General features: G+C 41.8%; 1 protein-coding gene across 8 annotated transcripts in view; it reads right to left on the reverse strand.

Moving 5' to 3' along the window:
* The window catches only part of SMARCD3 (SWI/SNF related, matrix associated, actin dependent regulator of chromatin, subfamily d, member 3), a 77,658-nt gene that overhangs the window by 23,523 nt on the left and 41,877 nt on the right, over positions 1-12,258 (reverse strand). For all 8 annotated transcript variants that reach the window (XM_050970933.1, XM_050970932.1, XM_050970931.1 and 5 more), the window contains one exon: positions 4,574-4,696. In XM_050970933.1, coding sequence (XP_050826890.1) covers positions 4,574-4,696 — 123 coding nt within the window. The remainder of the gene's footprint in view (positions 1-4,573; positions 4,697-12,258) is intronic.

A 12,258-nucleotide genomic window follows, 5' to 3' on the forward strand; every position in this document is an offset into this window, starting at 1 on the left:
GAAACGAAAAGGAAAGAAGTAATCACATGTAACAGATGAGTGGTCATGTCAGCAATGAACTCCTGCAAAGGTCTCAGCACAACTGCTGGGCAAGTTCACGTGAAATCAAACAGATCTGAATGGGAGCCTGACAGGAACGGTGGAGCAGCACACCTAAAGCTTCCTCTTTCTCCAAGTTCTCTGATGTCATCTTCACACAAATGAATACAGCTTTAAATGGGTGAAATGCTGGAAATCTGTCAAATACTTCAGAACTCCTTCCCTGGTTTACAGTGTTACTTTTTTTTTTTTTTTTCAGTTTCCATTAGCATTGAATCCCTAACGAGTCAAATGAGAAAGCAAGGATCTGATGATCCCACGATCTGTGTGCTATCCCCTAGACAAACCTCCATCAACAGCTGAAGTTAATTTCCTTCAATGAACTCTCAGGCCGGACCCAAAACCTCCCAGACACTTCCAGGGAAGTTGTGCTTGGGATTTCAAACAAACAAAGTTGTTAGCAGATAGTCTACTGCTGACTGACTCAAGAAAATCTGACTGCCAATCTTGTAAGTAGTATTGTGTTAAGAGTTCTCTAAGTATATCTTAAGGGTGAATTTCTGTGAACCTCAATATAGCATAAAAACCTCAAGCACAAAGCACAGAAAAGATTAAAATCTGTGTTTCAGAAAAAAAACTTTTTAGAAAGCAAAATGAACAGTGATACCATGAAAACTGAAAATCAGGAGACAGAAAAAACAATGTCCACTGTCTGATCATTATAAAATACCCAAATTAAATGAAGAATGTCCATATCAGAGCTGGAATTTAGAGGCATCTCGCTCAGAGCAGCAGCAAAATATGTCAAAAATTGTTAGGTAACTCCTGAAAAACAAATGGACACGAACTTAAAAATGGCCAACCCAAAGCAGAAAAACCAGTGACTTGGTAGACTACACAAGTATAATGAATAATAAAAGGAATGAGACAGTGTTTACTGAGTTCAAAATTGCATCGGCACATGAAAAACACTTATAAACAGCTCTATAAAAGCATAAACAACAACAACAAAACTCAAAAAAAGGTGAAGCAAATGCTACAGAGAAATAAAATGGAAATTAGTATGCACAGTAGTCTACAATATCAGCTGTAGCAGCTTATTTCGTACTAGTATATTGTACTTTCTCAGGAGAGAATGAGAAGTTGTATATGGACAGGTGCACTGAAAAATTATTTTTCTACAGGGATTGGGAGGAATTAATTTTTTGCCTGAGAAAAGAGAACATTAAAGAATCTGAAAGACATTTTAAAACACTGACTGATTAAAGGAGATAAGGTGTCTGCATTTTCCTTATCTCATAATGCAAAAAGCAAAACACAGAATTATACCACAAGAGAAGTGTTTCAGAAAAAAAACCCAAACTGCTTTCTGGCAACAATCCAATATCAATTCCTCAGTCATCTTAAAACCTGAAAGTGGGGAAAAAAAATCTCAATTCATGAAACTAGTGAGAGAGACATTATGATGGTGTTCTGATGCTACTATTTGTTTTTCACCTAAAAATGGAGAACCTGGAAACAGATCATTTAGTTTGGGAACTGCAACTATACACATATCTGGTAAACTGAATGTCTCACACCAGTTCACCACAAAAGAGGGACAGTCCCTGGATGACAGTCTCTGGTTGGGTGAGACGAAAGCACTGTCTGTGGTGCCAGGACTTGGAGTAGGAGCCCTGCTCGTGTCATGGTCACATCCCACTTTCAGTCAGAAGATGCTGGTTCAGGCTTTGGGATGAAAATCATCTCAGTCTTAAAATTATGTTTATTGCAAACAACTGTCTATCTCAGGGTTACACAATGGAGAGAAATAGGCATTTTTAGGGTGTTATTTATCTATATTATTTTAAACATCCACTTCTGTATGAACACCACTGAACACCACTGTCTACACCAATCTAATCTCTCAACTATGAAGGGAGCTGAGAGTGACTAGCTCACATATAAATGAATGAAATGGCTACATCTATCCTTAGCCAAATAAATCCCACTCCCAAAGTCCACCATGGCCTTAAAGCTGCATAGATTTTCAGTAAGTAATTCTTTAATGACATCTGCTGGTCAGTTGAGTGTATGGTTTGGTTTCCTTCAGGCCATGGAGCTCGCTGTATCTATCAAACAGCCCTGTCTGCCTGACTACCTCCTAAAAGTTCTTTCTGGAATTCTGACCATGTGGGTCTTCCATGAAGTCAGAACAAGGACTCTTGCTAATGCTGCTCTGCAGACAAGGAATTCTGAGACTCTCATGACAGACGCAATCCAAGAATGCAGGACTGGCTGAAGAAGAGGCGAGTACACAGCAGTGCCCAACCAGCAGAAAATGGCCAAGGCAGTATCTAAACTGGAAATGCTGGCAGCTGAAGAGGGCTGCTGAGAGTAGTCAAAGGAGCTGACAGGTGGGGAAGGCCATTTTCCCCTTCAACAGCCGCCCAAACACCAGGTCTCCTCACTTCTTAAGCCATCCCACAGCTGTCATCTGGTTCAAGAGTGCAACTGTTCTCAGGAGATCCAAGTAGAATCAATGAGCCAAACATATTTTATGCACTGTCCTCACAAAAAAAAAAAAAAAAAAAAAAAAGCTTTGACCACTTATCCCTAAAATTTCCCCAGAACAGTTAGTCTTCAGACAGGAAAAAACCCAACCTGAGCCAACACTAGACCATAAATCTGTGGTTCCCTACAATTGTTTCTACCAACAGCTCAATCACCATGACAAACACTGTAACTGCAGCTACAGCTGATAACTCTGAGAAATCCTGCATATTCCTTACATAATTTCACATACTTTAGACAAATTCCTATTTCTCATAGGATTACAACCCCAGTTTGAGAATCACTGTTCTAAGGCAAGCTTTTCAAAATTACAAGAGCTTTGAGAAGAGATGGAAATACAGAGATAACTTCTGTTGCTGTTACCAATTCTGCAACTATAATAACATGAAAATACTTAACATTAAGAAAAACCCAAGTTTATCTAGGTTTAGCCCTATTTTGACAGTACTGATACCTATATGCTAGGACTACCTATACATGAATTTGGAAAACATCTGTTTGATCATACTCTAGATGTCAACTGAGTAAGTGATATTTAAAATGTGTTTGCTGAGCCCTAGATGGAAACAGAATTTTCTGTCTACAGTTTCTACAGAGTGCTGTGTCTCCTACACTCTTCCCTATCCCAGGTACGGAATATCTCCATAGCACAGTTTGTAGCTAGGACCTTGTGCACGTGTTGATTCCCTCATTAAAGACTTTGCCATAGAATAAATAACTTCCTGCTGATTTATGAATTCAAGTCAAAGTCTTCAATCACCTTTAAATATGGCCAGATTCCTAACTAGCTTAAAAGAATGGTGTTCTACCCATATCAAGAAGGTAAGATAAATTATTTCTTCTGAGAGGAAAATCTATTATGTGTAACACATTCTAAGAATGAACTCATGATTTACACCATCCACAATTCAGTTTCCTTTCTGTCTAAGAGGTGTTAATGGAACTTAATTGTTTCTGTTTGTTTGGTTTGGTTTCAGGATGTTTGTTTGGTTTTGTTTTCGTTTTGTTCGTTTCACATATATCAACTGGAAAAACACCAAGAGGTAAAAGCCTTCCACATTTTATCAGGTACTTGTACAGTGACAAAGGCAACAGAACATTGATCTTTGTTGGGCTGACCCCCATCACCATGGTACAGACAAGAATGATAGCTTTATGCCATGACAGACACATAGCTACAAAACCCTCCATTCTGTGGGAATTATTTGAGGAATAGAGTATGAGCTACCCAACACAGTCACAAGAACTTAAATGAGACATGAAAAGAAATTCTTCACAATGAGAGTCAGCAAAAAATATAACGGACTACCTGACAAGGCTGTGAAACCTCCATCCTTACAGATTTTCAAAACTCAACAAGGCCTTGACAACCCTGCTTTTAGCAGAAGGTTGAACTAAGTAACTTCCAGTTTCCTCCTATCTAAACTCTTCCATGATTCCAATGAATAGACTCAGAAAACTTAGAAAAAACCTTTTCAGTGGGATATTAGGAAGAGCAAAGTGTTGGACTTTATCTAATAGAAACTGCAAAAAATGTCATCCATTCTTTTATTACACAAATAATTTCTGTAAGTAATTCTTCCCATTGTATGTTCTGTTATTCCACAAGTTCCACTTTTGACCAAATTTGAATTGGAAACATTATACATGCCTTCAGCATACCCCTCTAATCTCTCATTTTCTCATTTGTTATCATTTTAATACAAAGTTCCCAAACCAGTGTTTATCTATCCTTTATTTATCCCTAGGCTATTATTTCCCTTATTAAAGACTTTCAGAAGCTAGAGCTGGTAATAGACACTGAATTTTCTCTACCACTTTTCTGTGCATGATGATTCCCAGCTGTTCGCTCTTAGGAACTTTGTCTAACCCATTCCAAAGCATTTCTGCTAATGAGAATTTAGCTTTAAAGGTATTTCCACCTTTACTACAAGAAGTATTTTCCTCCCCTGATACAATCTACAAATTTTTCACAACATACCTTCATTGGTCTCTTCAGCGCTTCCTGGATGTCCACGCGCTTCCGCATAATGGTCTGGTCTAGTTTGCGCTCAAAGGCCAAGAGATCCATGTAGGCCTGCGACTCAGGAACCAGCTCCCGGATCTGAGAAGGAAGCAAGGAGTATCTAAACAACCGGAGCACTAATCTGCCATGCTCCAGAACAGCAACACTGACACATTCCCAGCCCTTGGACAGGCATGCCCAGAGGAGCTCTCCCTGCAACAGCAGCTCCTACAGTGGGGCAGATCTCAGTGGCATGGGACAAGCGAAGACTGAAGAGCAGGAGCACACAACTGAGGCTAATGCATTCTGGAAGACCCCACCTGAATCCACAGAGCCTGAATCATGGCTGTTTTCTTCCAGTGAGGCTTAGCTACCAGCATCCAGGGAGACTACTCTCGGCAATCCAAGGTAGTGAATTTGTCCTGTTCAAAACTAGAAGAGTGCCGCATCTCCCAAACTAAAGGGGGAGGGGGGTGGGGTGTGTGCATGCTGGCCTTTCAAAAACAAGTGTCACCCATTGTAAGTAAAAACTGCCAGGTAGGATGCCTGCCTTTGTCAGTACATCTTCCTGGCTGAGGTGAAATTGACCTTCATGTCAAAGTTTCAACATGACCAGCCATCAGGTGTCAACCTATGATCATGCCAACTTTTATTAGTATTTTAATACATTAGTCAACTACGTTACTTCTATTGACAAAACCCCTTTTTATTTTCTCTTTTACAAGGAAGTTAGCAGAGGAGGGGATATGAGGTAGGTTGGAAGTATGACCTAATGAATTGAGCTTAGAAATGGTAAGTATACCCTTAAATAAAAATGTTGGTTCTTAATTTGGAATAACTTCTGCAGGAAAACCATAAAAAGGTACTGTACATAACTAAAATGGATCTACTAGACAACCTTTTCTATTTCTACAATATTCACTCTAGCTTTCACCTCTCTAATTAAAATATTGTTACAGTATTTTAATAGGAATTAAGTGAGTTGGTATTCATGTTTTGCTTTAGAAACAGAATTAGTTACAGTTAAAATTACAGTTTATATATGGTGTGAGGCACAAACTCACTCATGTGAGAGACACCAGGCATGCACCTGTTCCCTGTGTGACAAGGTTTCAAAGTTGCTGCCTTTCAGTATCCCCAACAGTCCAAGGCAGAGCATTCCAGAACCTCACCAGGCAATGTGGGGGGAAGAACCTCCTTTTGCTCACTTGGAACCTGCCATGAGTGAGTTTCATTTGATGCCATTTCCCTGAACTGCTGAAGCAGCAGTGGGAAGGCACTCCCTAGGCACCTTTGCTATATGTTTTACAGGTTTTTGCCATCCCTTTCTTAATAATTTTCTTTTCCAGCCTGTAGATGAACAATTTCTCCCTGCTGTATTTAGACAGAGTAAGGTTATTAAATAAATGTCTGTTTCAACTGACTCTTTTTGTTTTGAGATAGTAGAATACCTGCTCTCTTACAGCAAGACTAAAACTTTGTAAGAGCAGAAACCACGGGTACTTTGGAAAAGTAGAAACCAGAGTAAAAACTCTGTTCAGCTTTAGCCAAATCATTATAGTTTTAACTGCTTATATGCTTTCTCAAAATGTTAATATCAGCAGCATAGTAAAAGAAACATGAGCATGAAGAGCAAGCATTACCCTGGAAACATCAAGGAATTGACAGCTTGCAGAGCAAGGGCAGCAAGGCACTGAGTGCAAATCTGGGCACAACAAAACACCCCAATGTTTTTTTCCTGTTCTGCACAGATGAAAAGATTCCTCAGTTCCTTGCCTGAAGAAATTAATGATGGTGTGCTATAGTCAATTAAAAATTCTGGACCGAGAAAGTGGTTTCAGACTTCTAATGCCAAGTTCCATCAGAGTCACTTTGTGAACCCCCCAAGCATACAGTGAAGCATGGCCTACAGAGTCCTTAGGATAGAGCCTATGCAGCACAGGTGATACAACCGTTCCAGCTGGTTCAATGGGTACTAGACCCAGGATCTAATAAAATATCTAGGAAGTTTGTAGAAACAGCAGAAATTTTCAATAAATATTTTTAATCCACACTTTTACATCTTTTACCACATGAAAGTGAAAGGGTTTTTCCTTATTCCATAGGGTTATTTCCTATTCCATTCCTTTAACCAAACTGGATGCTATATATTACAAGATGCTAAAAAGCACAAACACTTTAAAATTGGCCAAAGACAAAACTGCATCTAATTCCTTGAACTGCAAATGACCGCAGGCTGGGAGAGAATTTGAGAGAATAATTTTACTTGCTGTGTTTGTATTTTTCTCTAGGGATGTGTCATGGTCACAGCAAAGATGGGATTTGGGCAAGATCACAGGGCTACTCACGCCTGTTTTGCCAGCTCTCAGTCTTCTGCTTTCTCACTCTACTACTGGAATAATCCTTTGGAGGCATGATAGTGTCTATCTAATAAGGATCTGTACAGCCTGCCTAATTCCTTCCCTTGCATGGTTTGCCCTAACAGAAAAGTTCATAGCTCTGTGCAGGTCTACACTCTTCTACTAAAATTCTAACTATAAATGCAAAAAGAGTGCTTCAATACTTAAATTCTCCATTCTGGCCTTTATCTAGTTGAAGAAACTCCAGAAAGCACCTAGCAGAACCAGCATTTCGTCAGCCAAGGTTTTGAACATATGTAGTTATACTTTATCTTAGAATTCCATGGATAACTGGAAGAGATTACTATTAACATTAGTAAGAGTGTCTTTCTTGAGGCTGCAGTTATCTTTCTATTATGAAAATTCAAACATTTCAAACTTTTAAAGATTAGTAAAAAGCAATTGTTACTAAATTATGCACTTTTATCCTTGATTTTCACAAGGATTTTTCAGTGGTGACAAAAAAATTGACAACTTGCAAGTGGAGACAATGAGGACAGTGTGGAAGGAATGACGTGACGGGAGACAGTCATTCCCACCACACCTGCCTGTTAACAGATGTGCAAGGCTTGTGAGACAGAATCAGAGACCAAGGAACAGCTGCAACACTACAAATTCCGGGATACGAACAACATCTTTGGATAGCTTCTATGGCTGTCTCAGTACGACAGCTTGGAAGGCAACAACAGCAGTCAGCAGGCTGAGGAAAGCAATGAGGAAGCCTTCTGCAAGAAGATGAGCAGCAGAAGGAAAGCTAAAGAAAAACCCAGGTCTGGGTCTGGTTCTGCTGCTATGTCGAAAGCCACAGAGAAGGCTCCACGCTGTCTTTGGCTCCACTGCTCCTGGCTGAGTCCTGCCCTCAGGCTTCCCAGAGTCCCGAGCCCAGGTCAGTCAGAGGGACCCCGACAGGCTGTACAAACAGGACAGCACTTCTGCACGGTGAAGTTCAGCACTGGAAAAGCTCTGCTCCTGGGATGGAATCACACCGGGCAGGAGGACAGGTGGGCATCAGTGGGCTAGAAAACAGGTTGGCAGGAGAGGACTTGGGGGCCCTGAGGGACAGACAACAAGTGCAGAAGGAGTCTGAGGGGTGAGGCAGCCATAGCAAAGGTCAGCTGCAAAGGGGCTGCATTAGCACAGGTTTTGCCATCAAGCCCAGGAAAGAGGGCTTGCTTGCTACTCCACGCTGGTGAAACTGGACCTGGACTGGTGGGCTCAGGACCACAAAGATGTGACACCCTGGAGCAAGGCCTGCAGCGGACTCATTTGCTCGGCGGCTGGAGCACAGACCTGCCAGGAGAAGCTGCAAGAGCTTCTCCAGCCTGGAGAAGAAAAGGGAAAAGGAGATTGCCTGGGAGAGTGTGATGGCCATGTGGACTGGTGAAGCACAGACAGGGCCAGCCTCCCCTTGGAGGTGCCTGAGATTAGGGTGAGAGGCAACAGAAACTCACTGCAGCATGGGCAATTCACTCCCTATAAGAGATTGGGTTGTAAAAACCCTCCGACAATGCAAACAAAACACATTGTGGTATTAAAACCTTGTAACAGGCTGCCAAGAACTGCTCTGGAGTGTCCACCCTTGGATGGAGATTTTCAGAACCCATCTGGACAAGGTCCTGAGCAAGCTGATGTAATATGAAGCTGTTTTATACAACAGCTGGCCATCAAATCTTTCACAGGTCCTATTGCTGTGCACCTCCAAGATCCCAGAAAAAACCCAGTAAATATAATTGGATCTATTTTAGGCAGGAACAACTGGAGCTACATTCTTCACTGCCTAAGCAGGACAAACGAAACAGTTTAAGCAATCTTGGGGTTTTTGTTTTAGATGGCTAATAAATAGAGATTTGGCAGCATCTTGAGAATTAGTCTACCCGAGAATTTCTGTCTTTGAGACAGGTAACAAAACCTGTTACTGCCCAAAAAAAAAAAAAAAAAAAAAAAAAAAAAAAAAATCCAAAACCTCTTACTCCCCCAAGTCTGACAAACTCAATTTGATCCTTAGAACTTTTTACTACCTATGGCAGATGGACATAACCCACACATTTCACATTGCTGAGAACCAAAATTTTTATCTTAAGTGGTAGTGACTGAAGTCTGACTTGGCAGCTACTGGACAGTTTTCCTGCTGAGAAACTTTATACTATAGCTTACTGACAAAAGTGTCTCTACCACTGAGGCTCCTATGGTCGAAGACAGACAGCTAAGGGCTGACACTCCTCATAAATCATAACTGTGCCACCCTACGACCCCTAAGAGAGAGTGGTTTGAGGATTTCTGACTGACTACCACAGGGCCGGTAACACAGTCCAGTAAAACGGCAAAAGCAATCCATGCTCTTGGTCCTCCTCTCTTAGGACCTGGCAAGCCACTGCTGTTGCTAGATCTCCTCAGAGGCATCCTTCAGGCTGAACAAGGCCAGTTGTCTCAGTCTTTCCCCATGTGCTGATCCAGTCATTCAATCAACCTGACAATCATCCACTGACCTGAGTCCAGTTTGCCAATGTTTTTCTTGAATTCAGGATCCTAAAACTAGACACAGTGCTCCAGCACTGAGCAAATGAGTATGGAGCAAAGAAGGGTAATCAAGTCCCTCAATCTCTTGGCTGTGCTCCTGGCCACAGAGCTCTGGACGCTGTTAGTCATCTCTGCTGACAAGACATACCTCCTGCTCACACTCAGCTCACTGTGCACCAGTGCCTCCAGGGCCTTTCCAGCAGTGCTGCTTCTCAGCCAGGTAGCACTCCTCTTTCTCAAAGAACAACATCTGACTTAGTTGAATTTCATAAAGTACTTGTTGGTTCCTTCCTCCAGCATGTCCACAAGCATTTCAGCTGGTTTCCCCACACAGAGATTGGTGTCATTTGTAGATTTTATAAGCAAGCATGGCACTGCCTCCTCCAATGGCAAGGATGCTGGACTGAATAGCTGCTATGACACATCTCTACAGCACTCTGATGTCAGTATCTTCATGGCCAAGAGCAACCATTAGCCACTACCTCAGCCTCATCATCCACCCACAGGGCTGTCAGCCCGTTTCAACCAAAATGTCCCAACCTGAATACCAGACTATTATGTATGAGAGAGTGGCCAGTTCTCTCAGCTCCATCACATGTAAGCTTGTTGGGTATCATGGAGCTGTACACATCAAGTTTCCTCAACTAATCCCTGGCCCTATCCCTGTCCACTGTCGCCTGTTCCTCTTGGATGTGTTCACTGACCACAGTGCACGGGAGGCATCATTAGTGCAGACTGAACAAAGAAGGTTTTGAGTGCTTCAGACTTCTTGTTTCGGTCATCACTGGATCACCCAGCCCACTCAGCATGCAGCACACATTTTCCTTGGTCAGCCTTTATTACTAGTGTAATAGTAGAAGCTTTTCTTGTCCTTGATGTCCATTGAAGATCTCAACTACAGCTGAGCTTTGACTTTGCTGATACCATTCCCTGCAATGCCCAGGCAATGGCTCTAAACTCCTCCTTTGTAGCCTGTCCCTGCTTCACTTCTTGTTCATTGCCTTTTGACGTTGGGACCACCACTGTGATGACCCTGTTCTGGGCTCCTCATTTTCCTGCTCATTTTCCTGCATTTAAAACAGGCTGCTCTTAAAGGTCCTTAAAGACCTCCCAGCTTCTTTGAGCCACTCTGGCCCTCAGAGCTGCTTCTCTAGAAATCACACCTACCAGTCCCCTGAATAAGGCAAACTCTGCTTGTCTTAAGTCCAGGGTTTGTACTTGACTACTCTCCTTCCTCATCCCCGGCAAGATCTTTAATTTCTTTATTTCACAGTTGCTATATCCAAGGCTACCACTGATTATCAAACCCCTAACCTCTTCTTTCCTACATGAAATAATGGCAGATCCAGGTGTTCCTCACCTCTGGTTGGCTCAGATGGAGAAAGAGGGGGACAACAGCCATGCAGTGACCAACCCACAGCAGCACAGCTATCATGGCATGGGATCTGTGCAGAGAATTCCACATGGTGGTCAGTGAACAGCAACAGCAAAAATTGACTAAATATTTGTGTAAAGGAAAATTAAACAGAGAAGATGAAAAGGAGAGGACAGGTGTACAAAACCCTGTCAGCACAGCTAGACAAAAAGTCCTCAGGAATTTGGGGCTGAGGGAGAAGAACAGCAGCCAATACTAAGAGACAATGACGCCACTGAAGGCGGGGCAGTTTGCTGCTTCAAAGTTGCACTCCACTCTGCAAGTTAAACATGGAAAAGCAGGGATGGGCACAGCTATGGAGCCAGAATGGTTTTCAGCTGAGATTCTTACATCAGCATGAGTGGCAAGGAAGCAAAAAAAAACCAGAATGGTGGATCACATTCACATCTCCCTGGGAAAAAATGTAATGACTCAATACTAAGAGAAAATAAGACTGACCAGAAGTAATGAGGAAGCAAGGCCTGGAGAAAGAGGTACAATCTGAGGTGCAGCCATGTATCCCTACAGACAGTTTGTAGTCTGTAGTTTCTGATGTCGAAATTGAGGCACAACTGCAAAACCTGGGTCACAAGGGTAACATCAGCTCCAGAGATTTCGGAACCCAGCCATGAATGAAGATGTCTGTGAAATTCTCCAAAACTGAATGAGGGTTTCAGCGACAGCCAAGTGTGAACAAGGGAAAGACCCAGAAGTGAAGAAAAAAGGGCAGGAAAGAGCCTGCTGGACAGAGCTAGAGTCAATGTTAAATACACTATAAAAAATGCTAAGCCTGGTTGTGCTACAGTATGTCAATGTAAACATAACCAAAGTCCTTATGTTCATTAAAATTGCATTTTAGACAAAAGATATGTAGTCAACACAATCAACTTGCATTTAAGTAAAGCATTTGACATACAGTCATAAAGGGAGCCACTCCTAAAGACTGAAAAATGGGAGTTGGAGCAAGACCTGGCATAGGAAAAGCGTTCTTGTACAAAAAAGGAGAAGTATGCCAAGAAAACTTAGTAATGATAAATTTGAGTGTCACTGTTGTTACAAGGAAACGGATAGTTCAGAGAATGTAAGGAAGCTCAGAATTGTATAATGGAGATGGGATGATATACAACATTACAATGCATAGGATCGTGCCTCAGAGTCTAAATCCTGCTCTAATATGGGAATTCATCAGTTGCATATGCCAGAAAGTAGAAATAGTTGTATTAGCCAATCACAGAATGACCAGAGGCTGTATCAATGTGGAAAGGCCAATTAAAAAAAAAAAAAAAGAACAACCAATAAAAAAGTACAGCAATCCCAATTTGCAATGCTAT

The sequence above is a fragment of the Serinus canaria genome, chromosome 2 (assembly GCF_022539315.1).
Source record: "Serinus canaria isolate serCan28SL12 chromosome 2, serCan2020, whole genome shotgun sequence".
In the NCBI taxonomy this organism is placed as follows: Eukaryota; Metazoa; Chordata; class Aves; order Passeriformes; family Fringillidae; genus Serinus; species Serinus canaria.